The 19,068-nt window shown below is 42.4% G+C and overlaps 1 protein-coding gene across 4 annotated transcripts in view; it reads right to left on the reverse strand.

Annotated features, from left to right (window-relative positions):
- Positions 1 to 19,068, reverse strand: part of LOC135257178 (ryanodine receptor 3-like) — an 86,431-nt gene that overhangs the window by 45,550 nt on the left and 21,813 nt on the right. For all 4 annotated transcript variants that reach the window (XM_064339660.1, XM_064339659.1, XM_064339662.1 and 1 more), the window contains exons 7-28: positions 16,510 to 16,609; positions 16,077 to 16,170; positions 13,936 to 14,010; positions 13,316 to 13,472; positions 12,796 to 12,960; positions 12,005 to 12,126; positions 10,950 to 11,130; positions 10,088 to 10,223; positions 9,034 to 9,129; positions 8,422 to 8,540; positions 7,105 to 7,238; positions 5,474 to 5,715; positions 4,676 to 4,868; positions 3,983 to 4,199; positions 3,744 to 3,848; positions 2,701 to 2,804; positions 2,239 to 2,322; positions 1,906 to 2,065; positions 1,564 to 1,711; positions 1,000 to 1,202; positions 647 to 821; positions 274 to 482 (exon numbers count right to left, since the gene is read on the reverse strand). In XM_064339660.1, the coding sequence (XP_064195730.1) occupies positions 274 to 482; positions 647 to 821; positions 1,000 to 1,202; positions 1,564 to 1,711; positions 1,906 to 2,065; positions 2,239 to 2,322; positions 2,701 to 2,804; positions 3,744 to 3,848; positions 3,983 to 4,199; positions 4,676 to 4,868; positions 5,474 to 5,715; positions 7,105 to 7,238; positions 8,422 to 8,540; positions 9,034 to 9,129; positions 10,088 to 10,223; positions 10,950 to 11,130; positions 12,005 to 12,126; positions 12,796 to 12,960; positions 13,316 to 13,472; positions 13,936 to 14,010; positions 16,077 to 16,170; positions 16,510 to 16,609 (3,219 nt within the window). The remainder of the gene's footprint in view (positions 1 to 273; positions 483 to 646; positions 822 to 999; positions 1,203 to 1,563; positions 1,712 to 1,905; positions 2,066 to 2,238; positions 2,323 to 2,700; positions 2,805 to 3,743; positions 3,849 to 3,982; positions 4,200 to 4,675; positions 4,869 to 5,473; positions 5,716 to 7,104; positions 7,239 to 8,421; positions 8,541 to 9,033; positions 9,130 to 10,087; positions 10,224 to 10,949; positions 11,131 to 12,004; positions 12,127 to 12,795; positions 12,961 to 13,315; positions 13,473 to 13,935; positions 14,011 to 16,076; positions 16,171 to 16,509; positions 16,610 to 19,068) is intronic.

Here is a 19,068-nt window from a genome sequence, read left to right on the forward strand (position 1 = left end):
ACAATGATGGTTAGTCCAACATTAATAAATGTTTGTTAATGGGATGAACATACTGCATTAAATTGTATTAACTGAACTTATTTATTTATTTATTTTTATAAATTTCATATCCAATGAAATCATGCAAAGGTGACTAAATGCCACCATTGATAGTGGTTGAACTTATATTACATTTCATTCTTGCCCAGAGCAAATCACAAAGCAAAGTGCATAACCTGCCACTGAACCTACAGAAGACCTTGATACTTCAGTGTGGTTGTGGTTTTCTGTTACCGTGATGTGGCTGTGGTTCTTTGGAACGTTGACGAAGGTCGGCAGTCGCTTGCTGAACCACATGGTGACGTCGCGGTTCATGTTGACAGCGAAGGGCTCAAAGCCCTCCTGAAGCCCACACATGGTGTAGTACTTGAAGGTGTTGGCGTCCTTCCCCAGGTTCATGCGTCCAATCTGAGACAGGCCCAGGCTGCACACAGGGATGAACCCTACAGAGCAGACACCATCACAATCTCAACTGAGTCCTTTAGAATGAAAGACTCCTCATCATAACCTTTTCACCAGATATCCACAGTACACTTATTTAATATGGACTTTCAGCCCGTGGCCCCACATATGGGCAGTAAGCTATGATGCTGAATGCCGCACTAACCATCCTCCGTCTCAAAATCAGTGAAGCAGAGCTCAGAGCCATTGTTGGCGATGAGGATCTCTCCATTGAGGGTGAAGATCATGGACTTGTCCTCCATGTTGATCATGCAGCCCACCACGTCCCCCTTGTGCCAGCTGCGCCCAAAGAAACGACTGCCGATGTGAAATCGGCGGCCCTGAGAAAAACCGCAAACAGGCCCCGTCAGAGCAGCCACACCAATAACAGACACAATATTAACTGAAACTAAGCACCTGCCCTGTGGCATTGCAGGACCTTATGAACTCATAATTCACAGCAAGTGTTCGGCCGTTTTTGCATAATTCAATTCCTGGTCTCGGTGACATTGTGCTTACCCGACAGCCGTCAAATACGTAGGCCTGGTTGTCCATTCCCAGCTCGATGTCGGGCCTGCAGCCTGGCCGGGCCCAGCCCACACGCATGTCTCCCCCGGTCACGGCCTCAAACTCAAAGTACCACTTCCCTGTTTTCACCGCGTAGGTTTCCTCCACGCGGAAGAAGCGGATTTTATCAATACTTTGTTTTTCCACAACCTGGCCTGCAGCATGAAGAGGAAAAGCAAAATAAAGCCTTTACAACAGGGCTTCTCTTAAAACTCTAAATATCTGCTCAGATTGGAGAACTGTCCCATAACTATTAACTAAATAATGCACCTTATAGTGTAGGGGGTAAAGTGTGCGTATTTTACTGCTTCATGTAAGAATTAGGATGGTATGGCAGTATGCGCTCATATATACATATACACAGGGACAGACTATCTACTCATGGGCAGACTAAATAATCAGGCAAACTTTAGGTAGTCAAAGGCAGACTTCAGATACCCACTGGCAGACTGTAGATTCTCACATTTAGACTTCAGATACTCAAAGGCAGGCTACATACTGAAAGGATCCACTCACCACTCTCTTGGTCTGGGGGTTCAATGTTGTATCCATACCCAATCAAAGTTCGGATAGCCTCTCGGAGGCTGTCTCGGTTCGACTTCTTAGTGCGCTCGTCTAACAAAGCATATGGCACCAGGCGAGGATTGCGCCTGTTCTTCAAATCCTTCAAAGATACAATCAATCAGTTAATGCTTAATATCAAATAGAACATTTTCAAATGTTAGCCGTCTGCATGTGTCAACTGCTCACAAACAAAGAAATAAATTAAAACCAGGAAACATAGACAGAGCATCGTCAGACTGCAATTACTTGAAAAGAGAAGGAGCTGGTCGGCAGACACACAAACTAAATGTTTACCTGTAGAATGCCATAGGTCCATCCTTGTTTAATTCTGTCTTTGGCCCAAACGTTGTGGGCGTTCTCAGCGAGTTTATCAACCAGAACCTCCTGACCTGGAGTCAGTTTGACATCAGAGAGTTCCAGCGGTGCAGGTTTATAACCATTTGACATCACGTAGCTTCAGGCAAAATGAAATATTAAAAACCTCATTATCCAGTAAAACATTACGCGCATGTAATAATGACAGCTTGATAATATAAAAGCTGCAATACGCATAAAATCCCATGGCACGAAAATGTTTCCTGACTGTGAGACTGATGGGTAACATTCAGTGTTTAGAGCTGGACTTACTTCTTGGGGAGTTTAATTTTTTTCAGCTCTTCTTCTGCATTGACGTTGACCTGCACAATATGGCCCCCCAATGCCAGCAACGTCCTGGAAGATGGAAATGATGGAGTCAGAGGTTGAGCTGTGACTGTGAGCTCTGGCTGAAGTTGAGGGTAAAGTGAGGGAAATTATAATGTACTGCGCCATCATCTTTTGGAGGACATCTACAAATTAAACACATCTTATTCAATCTTGGATGCTAAACCTGATTATGGTTTAATGTATGATGCTCCTCTATTGATTTGGGAGAACAAAGACAAGGAGGAGCTCTCCCCCAAGGCACATGATGGCAGCTGTCACTTCTCATAAATTCTTATCTAAATCAATTCATAAGCTGGGCTCACTGACATGAGTCAGTTGGAGGAATGTTACCATACATTGTAATGAAAACTGCAACACTGAGCTGCTCAGAGCTCAAGCACTTACTTTAAAGTTTCTGTTGACATCTGTGAGTTATAATTCCTTTCTGTATCAGGCAGCTTGGAGAAATCCACAAGGCAGGGGTGCTGCCTCTTGTTGTCATCTCTCACCTAGGACATGCATACAGATGGTTAGCTCAAAGCTTTCGCTCCTCTCACAGATAAATCAGATGGCTGCAGTTAGAACAAAAAACTTGAGAGGACACTGTTTAATGCAATATTACTGAGACATCATTGCTCTTGATTAAAGAGCAGACAGGGCTTGAAATTAACACCCACTGTGTTGGATAATGTAATCAGTCTTGCCCACCATTTCAGTGAGTGTTTAACATTCAAATCAAGTTGCACAATGGCTTTCACAACTCAAAATGCAGACATACTTTTGATGGTACTGAGATGGAACCTACATGAAAGAGATGTCTCACAGTAAGGGATTAGTAAAGAATGAATATGTACAACAAATATATGTTTAAAGCTAAATCACAAGTTAAAAACTAGGCTTTTGATAAAATTATAATTGTTTTTTTTTGACAGGGAGCTGCTGCCCTACAGCAGGAATAGTTAGTGTCAGGGTGGTGCTAAAATTGTATTTACTGCACTGTAAATATCTTGGTTGTTCATTATCACCACAACCCCCCAACCACTTGTTTGAGAAATAGGCTGTCAGGAATACGAGTTCAGCCTGCAAACTACATTTTTTACGTAACGGTAAACATGTCAGTGAAAACATGCAGGTTGCACAGGCATTTATAATTTCATTTGTAGCATGAAAATAACACACTTGAAATATGTAATGTTCCTTTCAGTTTGAACAACTGGTCACAACATACTAAACAACAAGACGACTTCGCATATCAGGATTTGACCCGATATCAGGATGTCAGAAGGAAATGATTTTAAGGCCACATTGAATTTGAAGATGTATAGTGTCTAAGCTGGTCTAGTCAGGATGACAGCAACCTACTGCCGTGGACTGTTGAAGCATGAAATTGCAGTTTTCGATTATGCTGCATGTGCATTGCAGCATTCAGTATGATATGGTTCACCTACCTTTCCGTACGACCAACCCAGTTCAATTTTGTTCATACCCCAGAGCTCATGGATGTTCTCTGCTAGTTTATCCCGCACGTTCTCCAGGTGTGGAGGCATGACAATCTGAGAAAACGAACAGGAAGTGGCTTTTGATGAGACCAGGAAGTAGGCATTTGGTGAGATCAGGAAGTTGAAATCGGACGTGTTTGGGAATTGATTACAATAGTTACAGCATGTCATATTGAACATTTGCATACGTGGCTAGTCTCCACAGGCGTGGGGATGAAGGAGGCCTGGGACAGCAGCTCAGTGGTGCCCAGCAGATCTCTCACTCCATCCAGGTCTCGCTTGTACTCCTTCACCGGCTCCAACCGCATTCTCTCCTTGGGCAGCAGGGCCTCATAGCATGGAGCATAGCCGGCAGGTGGCAGAAACTTGAAGTCTCCGTGACGACCGCCAAGCAGAAAACGCACCCTGGAGGAAGGCCCGATAAATTATCGCATGTACTGTACCACCTACTATGAGCCTGAATGGGAGACCCATGTGTGACAAATAGCTTACAGACCGAAGAGCAAGGGAATCTGTTACTGAGAGACACATTCTACAGAGGCCATTCTATTTATGAAAGCTGAGGATGTGCAACTGCAACAAATAGAACAATATATTTACACTGCCAGATCAGTCTTTCACATAGTCTGTAACCACTTCTGCCACACATTTACTGTGCAATATGACTTAGGCTGCATGCATTAACCATAGTTAGGAAAACCTCTGATGACCATGGCTGATATACTTAAGGAAGCACTATGCACTGCAGTTGCCCTGATGTTATAACGCCATGAATTATGCACAAAATGACACAAAGACAATGTGCCGGTTAACTGTCAGAATGCACACAATGTGTGTGTGTGTGTGTGTGTGTGTGTGTGTGTAGGTGCGAGGGTACATACTTAATGCCGGCAGAGAAGCTGACAACGGGGAAGAAGGAGCCATCAGTGTTGAAATTCTCAAACATGCCCTGCACGGGCTGCCCATTAATACGGAAGGAGATGCTGGGGGCACCCAGGTCCAGGCAGCAGCTCACCACGTCCTCACAGGTCAGCAGGTGCTGGTTAATCGAGGCCACCGTCCGAGGGACACGTCCTGCAAAGAACACAGGCTGCTAATGCTAACAACCCTACAGGGAACACACGCTGCTAATGCTAACAGCCTTACAGAGAACACACGCTGCTAATGCTAACAACCCTACAGGGAACACACACTGCTAATGCTAACAGCCATTCCAAGAACACACTGCAAATGCTAACAGGCCTATGGGGAACACAAGCAGCAAATGATAAAAGCCCTAGAGGGAACACACAGCTAATGCTAACAGCCCTACAGGGAACATACATTGCTAGAGCTAATGCTGTGGGCTCTACAGGCAACTCACTGCTAATGCTAACAGACCTACAGGGAACACACTGCTAATGCTAACAGCCCAACAGGGAACACATGCTGCTAATGCTGACAACCGTACAGTACATTCATATTTTTCCCCTGAGGCCAGCCTGCGAAATATTAATCTCAACTGCCTTTTCCTAGTGTCAAGGAGTGATTTGGTCTTTTGTCACAAATTCTGTTCTCTCTGCAATACATACTTTTATTCAGGAATGAACTCTAATCAAAAACAGATAATATTTGTTTTCGCTTTTGATTTTGTTTGACTTGGCAAATTTCATTGAAGACCATTGTTCACTCTTGCTCACCTGACCAGAGATGAAGTCCATCAAAGCCATAGGAATAGAGGTCATCGCCCACACCGTTGCCCCCCCAGCCCTCGCCAGCTCCCGGGTAAGGGGCATACCCTTTGGTGGAGGCCCAGCCCACACGCAAGTGGGAAGGCTCGCTGGTCACAAAGTGGTCCACCTGATCGACCATCAGCTCAAAGTACCACCTCTTATACTGGGCTGAGCCCTCACAGACACCCAGGAAAATATTGGGCCTGATGCTGTGGAGGAGAAATAAAGAGTAAATCACACAACCAAATCATCAGCATTTCAACTGCAAAACAATCCTACAGTAATGATCAGATGTAAAAGACTGTATAAATGTAACCTTCCCCCCCATGCACACACACACACATGCACACTCATACAAACTCATACAGAATACTCAATATAACTGAATAAATAGCACTCATTTCCTTTTCAGCCAATATTTTTTTAAACAAAGTTTTAGTTTGGAAAGCCTAATGTAGCCCAGTGTATAAATAGGCCCATTTCATTGCTGCTCCCTTAATTGACATTCTGCTAGTTGCCACTGATTTTTACTCTGCAGGCTCAACCGAACAGTAATTGTGTTAGAGGAGCACAGTTCTTGTGAAGCTAATGCAAGCAAAGAGCAATCATTCAGTCATTGATTCACATGGCTTCCCTTATCACTGTTATGCTGATGGTACACAACTCTTCTTCTCTTTCCCTCCCTCTGCCATACAGATGACTGAGAGAATATATGCCCGCCTGGCTGACATCTCAACATGGATGGCCAGGCATCACCTGAAGCTCAACCTCAACAAGACCGAGTTCCTGTTCATCCCTTACAAGATCTCCCTATTACAAGAGCTCTCAATTGCTGTCGATGGCACCACAGTAACTGCCTCTCACTCTATAAAGAGCCTGGGGGTGGTCCTGGATCACCAGGACCTCAATGAGCACATCAAGGCAACATCATGGTTCTTCAAATTCCTCCTGTACAACATCAGGAGGATTTGACCATACCTCACCATGTACTCCACCCAGCTACTTGTCCAAGCTATGGTGATTACTGCCAGTACCTCCTTGCAAGCCTGCCAGCCTATGCCTCAGTCATTGCCCGCTCTTATCATTTGTATCCTTTTAATTTGTTCCTGTAGCGCTTTCATGTTACACTTGTACCTCCATCCAGCACTTATATTTCACTTGTATCGTTATCTTGATGTTGTAGCTCGTTGTCATGCCTCCTAGTTTAGACTTGCCATAAATTTCTGACCAAGTCTATGCTTACTGTGTGAACTGGACTTAATGCGTTCATGGCTATGAATAACTGTTACATAATGAGTATTGAACCTTATCAGACCTGTGTTTGAAGTTGTTCCAATGACCTTCATTATGCACTTATTGTACATATGCCAAATAAATGTAAATGAGCAGGCCCCCAATTTCCCACGGGAGTCGTTCTTGTGTCATGAGATGACAACCACATCTAATGAACTCTCCCACCCTTGGCAACGTTACAAGGGCTGCCACAGTTGGTTCTGGCACTGTCAGACTGTGAGGTACAACCACCCATTAAAATATTGTCTTAGTGTTATTCCATTGTCTCTTTAGCACTGAAACTCTGTAAGAGGCTGGCTTGTTACCTTTGGACATCATTAACCAATCGCGTCTGGAGAAGCAGATCTCTTTTGGGGAGCAGGTGATCACAGATGAGGTTCTGATTGGCTCTCACGGCCACACCATTGCAAACACACAGGGAACAGAGCACATCCAGAATCTGCAACACAGTAAACAGTAGAGAGGAGAACACCACTCCCATTAATGTTACTGCTCTCACATAAATCAGCCTTGCAGCCACCCAACACAAATTCAAGAATAAATTAAATCAAACACATATGAGGGAGACTGAGCAGTGAAAATGGAAAAATGTATCATTTCTTCATATAGTCGGTTTTCATCTTGTTTTGAGAAACCTAACAGACGGCGATAGTGTACACAGCAAAATCTCAGTTTGCAGAGTGGAGGACATTATTCTAGATGGAGGAGACTGACACACTCCTATGTCCTGGTCTTATAGGTCGTGTAATAATCTGATGCCTATTGGTGTATAGCAGCCTACATACAGTAATTTGTTTGACATTGTTTTATGACAAAGGACACATTACCCACATTATTTTACTATGTAAAAGTTGTGTAAATGCCTGTAATGCAATGTAATGTAATTACCCGCCTCTGTATATTAAGTGGAAACACACTAGTAACGTCTGTAGTCAGAGTGCGCTGTAGTGAAGAGTGGAGTAATGCGTGAGGCTGTGTACTTGCTTTCGGTTATAAACTTTGTTTGTCCCCTTTTAAATCACCACAAAGACGATATAAAAGGCTATAAAAATTCCTGTGGGCAATAAACTAGTTTGTGGTATGAAGAAGGCGTTAAATGACCATCTGTTCTCACCGACAATCTCAACAGAGAAGCCTCGCATCTCGACATTAGGTAGTAGTGCAAACAGCTTACAACCGTAGGCACTGCACGTACACCAAGCCCATTATTAGATACCGTATCTAAGAACAAAACTTTTTGGCATACAGAGCAAGATACGCAGAAGTGCTGAAGGGCTGGAATGTAAATGGTCAGGGGTGCATTTAAATTCCACTTGTGTTAGCTAAAGTAAGGGCAAGCAATTGTTCTTCAGGCAAGCAGTTGTAAGGAAATTACTTCTCAGTCTGACAGACAACTTCAGCTGTGGAGGAATGTGCATCATTAGCATCCTGTGAACTCATGTGTCTCATGCTGCAGGCACAGTGGTGACCTCTTTGAGAACCAATGGTCCATCAGGCTCATTGATATCCATAAAGTCATGATCCTTCCCCACAAAAGAGATAACATGACATTTTCTCAGCTATCAATATTAAAATTGCTTCTTTGATGGCAGTCATGGATGTTTAAAGCTGACCAGACTCACCTTGTAGTTGCGTCCATGTTTGTACAGCAGGGAAATAATGGATTTAATGTGTCCTTTCTGGATGATGTTCAGCGCCTCTGGGCTTTCAATCAAGATGCAGTGGAGAACCTCAAGAATCCCTGCAGAGAAATAATTTTATCATTTTAATAACAACAAATGCACAGATTTAATAAGTGCAGCATTGTTTAACTGTCAGGTTGTGTTTGTGCCAAGTTTCCATTGTTTCCATCCTAATCCTGGTGGTTCGTTTTAACTGCTCATAAAGCAATCATAACGCATAATTATCACCTAATGTTGTGTTATACCTTATAACTAACTTTATTACCAGAAGTTTTACATTTATTTTTGAAATTTCTGGACGACAGACCTAATTTACCTAAAATTATACCACTCGTTTTTGAGTAAAATAAACACAATTTATTTCAGCAACAACAAATCCACAATATATTAACATACTTGCACTAATCAAGCAATTAGACATTCATCTATTTAACCCCAGTGGAAAACTGACCCTTAAACTGTAAAACCAGTACTGTTACACCAATGTTACACTGCATTACATTCCCTGGAAGGTGGTTGAAGTTTATATACTGATATTACACTCATTGTTACCTGAGGATGACTCAAGTCTCTCCAGCTTGCTGACCAGCCAGTCCAGGTTGTGGGAGAACTCAGTGCAGTTGTTCCTGTTCCCACGGATCAAGGCAGCTACAAGACAGCAGCAAAAATAAGAGGAATGCAAAGGGCGGTCTAGAAATTCACCAACCGCTACCACGGTGCAGTTTTGGTGCATTCCCATTACCACAGCCAAGAGCTGTTTCCACTTATTCTTAATACCAATGCAGTACAGCTGGTAAAGACAGACTGTAGGTACCTGATTAACCAGATTCCTCACTCTTGTACTGTGAGATAAGCACACATACACACTTTTTTTAATTTCAAGAGATGTGTCTTCCAGCCTTGAGAGGGATACTGGCTTTGCTGGGTACACAGGACAATACCACAGGTTTCACTAAGCCTCAGAGAGTGGTGACCAGGTCACCACTGATGTGAAAGTAAACAAGGCCTTAGAATAGAAATAAGCCTGAAGAAACAGTGTAAATAACAGCAGCAAGCATGGCTAGAGACTCATAATGATCTGAATGGTAAACGGGAAACCTGGACATCTGAGGAAATCTAATTGTTCACAGTCTTGGAAGTGTAAATACACCCTAAGATTTCACACCCATCCCTATTCCACAAATTGTGTTTGGATTACTGGGGTATCAGCTGACCTCTCTTGCATTTGAAGAGCTGAGTTTCAGGGTTAGATATATGGGTCTGTTCCTTCATACAATTTAAGGATTAGCGAGTGGACCAGAAGGGTTTGCTTAGCACCCGGAATGACAGCAGCACTAAGCAGGAGAGAAATATTTGCCTAAGAAGACCGAGAGAGGCTATGCTAATGCCTCTCAAATGTGCCTGAGAGTGGCCCAGCACTCCATCACACGGGCCTGGCTGACAGCGGGTCACAGCGAGGTGGGGTGCTTAAATAGCAGCAGTGCTGCACCTGTCATCGGGCCACCACTTACCCAGCAGGGCATGCGGCAGGTTACCACGGAGACGATAGATGCACGTCTTACCCGGCAGGTTACCAAGGATACGGTAAGCGGGCGTGCCTCCTCACCGAGCAGCTCGTAGAGCAGGTTGAGGATGTCCTTCCACGCTCCCCTCGCCTCCTCGCCGGCGTGCTCCCCAAAGTGCGCCGCGCTGTTGTACACGTTCAGGCGGTCGATGCAGTTTGACAGCAGAGTCAGCATCCCCTGAAACACAGCCGCTGCAGATCAGCATCCTAATGCTGCACAGACACGTACTGTATGATTCAAACAGTATGAAAACTGCCTTATGATGATGGTGATGATGATGATTATTATTATACATAACCATATTCTATTTTACGTAACTATAACAAAACATAAGAACATATGTGGAGGAACATATGCAGTATTATCTGTTGGCATTTTGATTGTTTCAACGTGTTTTTATTAAGTAGTCAGCTAGCACTAGCTGAATTGCATGAATAAAAAAGCCAATTGAATATGTGAGCCAGTTCATGCAGCAGAACTACAGTAGATCAATAAAAGCACTCCCACCAATGTGATTTTCCATAGCTTTGCTTAAGTATTCGTCTTTAGTTTCCCATGTAACCACACTTCAATAATCAGTGCAGTACATTATTAAACTAATATGTATGCTATGTGTCTGGCATGCCTTTGTATCAGAGGCACGTTCAAATAAGCAATGAATATTCCATTAGAATTAGAAATAATGTTATAGTCAAAGACTATAGAATCAGAAATACTGCTATTAATACTGTTAGATACATATGTATAAAGATCAGCTAATGCTAACTAGCTATGCATAGCTTAGCTGATGTCAGCACGCTCTGTAATGTATACAGTTTAACAGATGTGTTTGATTTCAAGACCTAGCTAGAGAGGTGGTTTAAAGAAGGCAATCTGAGCTTTTATGGGCATGTTTGAGCTCACTTCCTCTTTGAAGAGGTCCTGGCGCTTTATCAGCGAGCGCAGTCGGCTCTGTTTCTCCTCATGCTCCAGGTCTGCATCAGGCAGCTGGAAATAGGTGATGAGATCGTTCAGCGTCTGCAGGACCTCATCAAATGGCAGGGCCACTGGAGGAGGGCTCTCATCACTCAGACTGTCCAGATCTCTAAGGGAGGGAAAGATAAATGATCATATCGCTCATTGGCCACGTCTCCTAGCCTCTGGGCACCCGGCGTATAGTTGAGAGTCCATAGCCGGTCCAAACTTAGCACACCCCTTGCAAAATAATGTCAAATGAAAGCAAGAGAGAGGCAGAGAGAAAGAGAGAGAGAGAGAGAGAGAGATAGAGATCATCTGGTTATGTAGTTTAAATCCCTTAACTGCTGTTTCCACCCTCTTCCCCACGCTGCCGGAGGGGCTCTTGCCCCAACCCTCGAGAGTGCTTCGAGAGTCGTCTGGTCTCCCCCACCTCTGCGGTCCAGCCCCTCCTTCGTCATTGCCTCCACCCTGCCCACATCTGCCGCCACCTGCTGTTCCCCATCACCGCCACCTGGCCCCACCCATCATCTGAGCCACTCACTGTTCTATCTTCTGCTAAACTGGTTACATGCTGGTCAGCAGTTGGCACCCTGGAGCCGACCAAGGAGGATGGGTTTCCCCATGCCGGTTCCTTCAAGGTTTCTCCCCATCTGCACACAGGAGGTTTTCCTTGCCACTGTTGCCTTAGGCTTGCTCCTGTGGGGGTTTAGGCTAGGGCTGTCTGTAAAGCGTATTGTGACAACTGTTGTAAAATACGCTATATAAATAAAATTTGATTGATTGATTGGTATGCACCTATCTGATGCTGATTACAGTATGTGTTTCAGGCAGTGACTACAGTCCTGCCAGATATTGTCTAAAATGGCTGAATCAGAACACAATAAGTGTGCAGTGAATGAATAGTCTTCTGAGTCTGTCCTGCTGGTGATTATGCTGGGAATTGTTTAAGTAGTAAATGTGTGGTTTGCATGCCTGTCCTGTTGGATGGCTGGCGGTCCCACCTGATGAACTGGCTGAAGAGCCTGGTGGTGTTGCGGATGATGCGGGCGGCCCGGGACTCCTCGTGCTGGCATCGCTGCAGCGTCAGTCCGTCATCCATGTGGCCCTCCAAATGGAGACAGGCCTGCGCAACAGATACACCGGCATTGCTGCTCTGTATTTACAGAAAACTACTAGAAACTACACCTGGATGAGGTCTGCACAACCAGTCATGTGGTCACTAGATTAATCAGCATCAAGGGAGTGTAGTTTGATATTTTCTTCTTCTGACCTCATGAAACGGAAGGCCAACCAGTCAGATCTGGACCCTGTCCCAGATATGAGTGCAATTCTGTCCATGGTGGAGTTCTGCCACGTACCAATCTAATCCTCTCGGTCTAATCAGCGCACCCCTGTCCCCGGTATCACTTTAAAGCTCCCTGTCTAATCATCTCACCCCTTTCCCATTATCATTGTAATGTGTCTAATCGTCTAGGAAATGAGAAGATCACACTTATGCCCATTCATATAGCTATGGTGTCATTGTAGGTCATTCATACTGTATGTGACAGAGTCTAGAGCTGGGCTGAAATTGAGGAAAAAACTAGATTACTGTTTCATTTGTGGTTGAGCTGGCATGCAATGGCCTAGAGGCGTTTAATCTAAACCGATTAAAAGAAAAAAATATTCAAATTTATGTGCAGGCGAGTGAAGCAGATTTCAGCTACCATTTGAGGTCACAGACATATTCATTACATATATATGAATATTTGCTATTTCTTATTACAACACATCTTCCACAAAAAACCCTCACCCTTCTTTTGAGAGGCCCCAGCCGGGAGGATTTAACATCAGGCGCCTGGTAGGACAGCCACAGCCCTGTGGCCACGTGCATGACAAAGCAGATCGAGTCTCCATACTTAATCTCAGCCACCCCCATGCCTTCGATATCACGCTTTGGACTGGACTCAATCTTTTCCTGTGGGGGAGGGAAAAACAAAGATTGAATCAATATGGAGTTTCCCCCAAAAGTTAGTGTGACTAAAATTAAAGTTCTTCGGTCACAGTCTATAACATCCCCTGCCTTTTAATTACACTAAATAGCATGTGCTCGGGGGACATCGATCTCAAAAAGTTGTGAAAAAGATATGCAAGGCAAAACAAATGACAATGGAGGAGAGGTAAGAAAAGGAAACAACATATTATATCAGTGAACTGCCATAAAATTAATCATGGTAACTAAGATTCATGAACGACTGTAATATTAGCAACTAATATATTACGACTATTAGAACTGTGGTGGCAGCATGTTCCAGAGCTGAGCTGGGTGTAACCTTGGAGGGTCTGAAGCAGAACGATGTGGAGGTTGTGTCTGATTTCTCCCGGTCCTGCAGCACTAGGCCCTGGTCCTCTGTCAGAGCCAGGTAGTGACCCGTGGAGAGGTGGCGGAGCCGGAATGGCTGCCCCCAGCGAATGTGGCTCCCGCTCCAGCTGCAGAGGACGAAGACAGCAGCCCCTTCAAACCGTCAGTCTGATACTCCAGCATCCCACCCACTCCATCTACCCAAAACTGCAGTGTCACACATAGCTACCTCCTACATCAAACTATGGCATATCAGTGAGTATCAATCTATCATCCGCCTGCAATAAATATGCAGTGCCTTATTTTTGCATCTGCCAGAATGCAAAGTTATTATAACGGCAGATTATATTTATATTTGTTATACAACAAATCCTTCATGTTTCTGTGAGTTAGCTGCAATGAACATGACTTTCTGTGAAAGTCTAGATATACTTTTTTCAAGTTTCTGTGATTGTAATTATCCTGTACATGTTGTGACAGTTGAGTGAAGCCTGATTTTGAGATGTTTTGTTAATCATATCTTATAAAGAGGAGGGGAGAAGGAAGGGCTCTGGTGTGCTGGGAAAGGACAGTTGTATGAGGGAAGCTCACCAGATCCGGAGCGGCTCCAGCCTCCATAAAGACCTGGCCTTTCCACCTCCTTTACCAGTCTCATAGTTCACAACTCTAAAGGGAGCGATACAGACACAAAAAGAAAGAAAGCAGTTTGAAGCAATGAATACAACAATTTCAACTTTCTCTAAAAAAATTAATTCTGAAAAACAAAAATATTTCTCAATTGCTATTTCTTGATGGGTTCAAATATTTTTTAAGGCCTTACCATACATAGAATATGTGCCACATGTATAATAAAATATCATCTATAGAAGTCAAATCCTCAGCTGGCAGACTCATGACCTTACAGTCTGATACTGAAGTAACATTAATGTGACATGTCTGCTCAAATTCTGGCAGTGTACTTTGGTACAAAAACAATTGTCATTTACTTCTGTAAGCAGAGCAGCCATAGGAGACAGTGATTCAAATGTATATGATTTGCCTGATCTGTTTGAGCCAATAAGGTTCAAAACTTACAACAAAACATACAAAAGATAGTTAACTTGATGGGTTCCAATGTGCATGTGTGTCTGTTTTATGTGTGTGTGTGAAACAATATCTGGCAAGCATCTCACATATCCTGCATTCTAGCAACATGGCAATAAATAAATTTGTTCTTAGCTTGACTTTTCTTACTTAGCCAGCTTAGTTCAGCTAACTAGCTATCAAGCTTGTAAATGTTCTTCTCACAAACAAAACAAAACAAAAAACTGTGATTTTATTTTCCTTTGTTAGTTATGCAAGTTAGCAAGGTAAAACAAAGTGCAATTTTAATTCCAGGCTTGATATTTTAGTTTTTGTTTTAGTTTATAAACAAAAGCACTGCACAGCCCACCATGAAGAGATTTAATAAACACTGTACTGAACCTGTTTAGAAGCTATAAAAATTTCTACAGCTTCCATATTTACGATTATCTATGGGTGGCAGTAGTGCCACTTGTTGGGAGAAGTGTATGTTATTGTGCTACAAGAGAAATTACAAATCAGAGGGAAAGGTGAGCAGGGGTTGGCTCTGTACTGGTTCAAATCAGAAAACCAATCACACAAACTGTGACTTTCCTTGTTAAATGCTCTTGGGATATGGCATTTGGGGTCGAGACTGTGGAATTCACAACCTGCACCTAAACTTAATTTGAGATCCACATTCCGGATCTGTAAGCAGGCTCTCAGACTTGAAGGTAAATGTGGGACCCTGAAGATTGAAAGGTCCCCTTGTCTTTGGTAGCAGGAGGGGCCTGTAAGTAATGGCCTCAGTCATGACCTTACTCCGTTAGATTTCAAGGAGACAGCTAAAAAAAGCATAAGCTGCCAAGTAACAATTAATTGCTATTAATCATTGCTCTGAGTGGCAAAAAAAACCACCTGCTAAAAACAGAATCCAGCGCATGATGTGGTTACTGTGGCCAGCAGCCCCTCAGGACGGAGCACAGATGACGCTAAGAGAGCGAGGGTTGGGCCAGGGTATTCCTTGCGAACTATTAACTCCTCGTGTACAGTCTCTTAGATCAGTGGTCTCCAACCCTGGTCCTGGAGAGCTACAGGGTCTGCTGGTTTTTGTTTTCACCTTAAAATCAGCACCCAATTGAGACTCAAGACAGGCGAGTTGAGTCAACTGTGTAATCAACTGCTCTAATTGATTCATGAAGTGCAGAGTCACTATGAAAACCAGCAGACCCTGTAGCTCTCCAGGACCAGGGTTGGAGACCACTGCCTTAGATGTATGGCTGCAAAGTCAGCTGGTGAACTGCACAGTGAAGCTGTGCTTTACCCTATTGATACCCAATCGGTGATTGCCAGAAATGAACTGCTCAAAATTCCACCACTATGATGTATCTATAATATGCAAATCACTGAAGAAGCAACAACCTCGAATGCTTTGTGCTCCATGAAGCCTGCTTTATCCCCTCATTAATCCCACTGAGCTGAGCTAAGAAACTAATTGTAATGCATTATAAACATGCCAATGGACACATTGCTCTGGCAGTCTCAGTCTGTCTTTTAATGTAAATACATTTTAGCTACCTAATGATGTTTGTGATAGGAAATATAATATCCATAAAATAAGAAGATAATTTCCAAAATGGTCTGATTCAGCACTTTCAGAAGAGGAAGTGAAAAGTGTGATAGCAGCTCACCTCTGCTCCTCTTCACTCTGGCCTGACCCTGGGATGGTGAGGCTTTCGTCGTGTCCATGAAACAGACGCATCACATGACCACCAAGCAAGAACCCTATTGGAGGAAAGGATAATCTAACTTTTAATAAATAGCATGCATGACAAAGGGTTTCTATGAATAATACAAGTGACCAGTATAAACCCACATGATGTCACGCTCCAAAAAATGACACCACAATAATCCACTGAAAACAATATTACATCTTGAAGTCCTCTATGTCAAATATACCGACTTTGTTGATTAATGTTTTGATTTATAGCAGAGTCAAGGTGTTTACTATTAGAAGTATGTAGTTGTATTGTGTAATCACTTTATTAGAGCATTATCATAGCTAATCCTGTGCATACCGTGGCCAGCTGGAACAGCTGTGGATTAAATTAGCGGTATACTTGCCCACGGCCACATTGCTGCCTGAACAGGTGGGCTGGACGTTCCACAGTGTCTGCATGAAAGAGGCGTCCACCTGGATGCTTCCATTGGACATGGACAGGTGCTAAAAGAGGAAGAAAAAAACATTGTTTTATTTTCCCTTGTTAGCAGGCAACATTGGTCAGTACACACATTACAGTGACACAGCAGTATCATGTTTTATTAATTGTTGAGCTATTCTGTGAATATCCTCATCGATACAATTACTAATTAAGTCCATTATGTCTTCCTTTTGGAGCAAACGTGTTAACGCACAAGCTTAATGCTAGAAACGGTACTCAATAGTTTTTTCTCAGCCTGATGGAAACTATCCTGGCTAAAGAGTTACATTCATTTACAGAATTTGTTCTTCCGTGTCTTTAATCGTTGTGACAGCACAAGTGTAAAGAATTCATACAGTGACTCTCCTTTCCTTGGTCCTGGGAGCTCAACAGCACCTGTACTGTGTGACTGACTGTGATTTAAAAAAAAAAATTGTTTACTTGGGCTCTTTGCAACAAACAATGCAGGTAGTAACATAACATAGTATACGTTTCACAGGATAGCATGAAACAGGTCAAAAAAATATGCACCACGTTTACAGGATATCTTAAAATGTTTTTGGACTGTTTTCCCTATGCATAGTGCATGTGTGAATGTACAACCTAAGTTCAATGAGAAGGATTTGATCTTTTGGGTCTTTTGAATAGGAACGGGAATATCCTGCAGATGTGCTATTGGCTGATTGTGAAATTGCGAGTCAGGTATTTGTCTTAATAAAACATTTTTTTGCTGGAACGTATACTAGATGAAATGACCAGGGCAAATATTATACAAAAAACCAGGTGAAAGCCATTCATTTAGTTTAAGTTTAAAATAAGCTATGTGCAAGTGCAGTGCAGAAGACAGTATGTAAATAATCTTTATAATACTAATATGAATGGTTTATGGCATGTATAATTTACACAGACTAAGGTAATTTTGTGTTTTTAACAAAACCTATATAAATAATACTTTAAAAATATAAATATATATTTTCTATAGATTTTATTAGTCAAGAATTATTGTTTGGTTTTTTAAAATACTAAAATTAATTTTAGGATAAGTAGCTAGACTTATTTATTAAATATAACAGCTTACTTGTTACTACGAACATCCTTTCCCATGGTAAACATGGCATTATCATTCTCAGAGGATATTAAAAATCATTTACATGCACTCAAATACAAAGACAGACTATCCTTGGTACTTACAATCACCAATTTAGCTCATTGCTGTACTTGTTAAGATAGCCCTTTAGTCTTATAGTATTACTGCCGCTGAGCAGGCCAATTAGACCTTTAACAAGCCTGAATGCTAGCCAGAGGTAGGTGTTAAGTCCCTGTAATGGTGTAAAATATAGTCTGTGTTACGGAGCTGTACTTTGTGTACCGCCTTTATTCTCAAGCGCTTACAGTGTCGTGAAAAAGTATTTACCACCTTCCTCTTTTATTGTATATTTGTCACACTGAATGGTTTCAATGAAAAAAGTAATGTGAAAACTAATTGTTCCCTTAAAATTAAATACTGGTTGCACCACCTTTAGCAGCGATAACTGCAACTGAAAGCTTCCTATAATTTGATATCAGTTTTTCACATCACTGTGAAGGAATTTTAGCCCACTCTTTTTTTGCAGAATTGATTTAATTGAGACACATTGGTAGGTTTTCAAGCATGAACTGCGAGTTTCAGGTCCTGCCACACCATCTCTAATGGGCATTAATCATTAAGCCACTCCAAAACTTAAAATGTATTTCTTTTCAGCCATTTAAAAGTGGACTTGCTTTTGTGTTTTGGACCATTGTCTTTCTGTGTAACCCAGTTGGGTTTCAGCTTCAGCTTATGGACAGATGACTGGACATTCTCCTTAAGAATTGTCTGGTTCAGAGCAGAATTCATGGATCCTTCAATAAAGGAAAGTCATCCAGGACCTTTGGAAGCAAATCCTTACATTGAATGTTCTTCTGGATTATTTTGTGACTTCCTGGATGAGTCTTTTTATTTTTAGAGAAATTTTGGCAGGCAGGCCACTCCTGGGAAGATTCACCACTGTTGAATTCAAGTGTTCTCCATTGTGGTTCGGTGGAGTCCCAGAGCCTTAGAGATGGCTTTGTAACCATTTCCAGACTGATATATTTCAACTACATTTTTTCTCTACGCTATGATCAATTTCCTTTGATCATAGCCTAGTGTGCTTGTAGAAACTTTGTGGTCACTACTTCACTCTGCTGGTAAGGTATAGTATGAGTGAGGTTTAGATTAAACAGGCTTGGCTGAAAACAAGCCTGGCTGTGTTCTAATTACCAATTGAATTTGGTTAATTGGTTGATTGAGTAACTAAGGGAACAATTATTTTTTCACATGGGTGAAATGGGTGTTTGATAACTTTTTTTCATTAAATGAATGAAATGATAATTTAAAAAATGTTTTGTGTCTACTCCGTTTCCCTTTGTCTGATATTACACTTAGTCTAAACACCTAAAACCATTCAGTGAGACAAATGCG

Source organism: Anguilla rostrata, chromosome 6 (genome assembly GCF_018555375.3).
Source record: "Anguilla rostrata isolate EN2019 chromosome 6, ASM1855537v3, whole genome shotgun sequence".
NCBI lineage: Eukaryota > Metazoa > Chordata > Actinopteri > Anguilliformes > Anguillidae > Anguilla > Anguilla rostrata.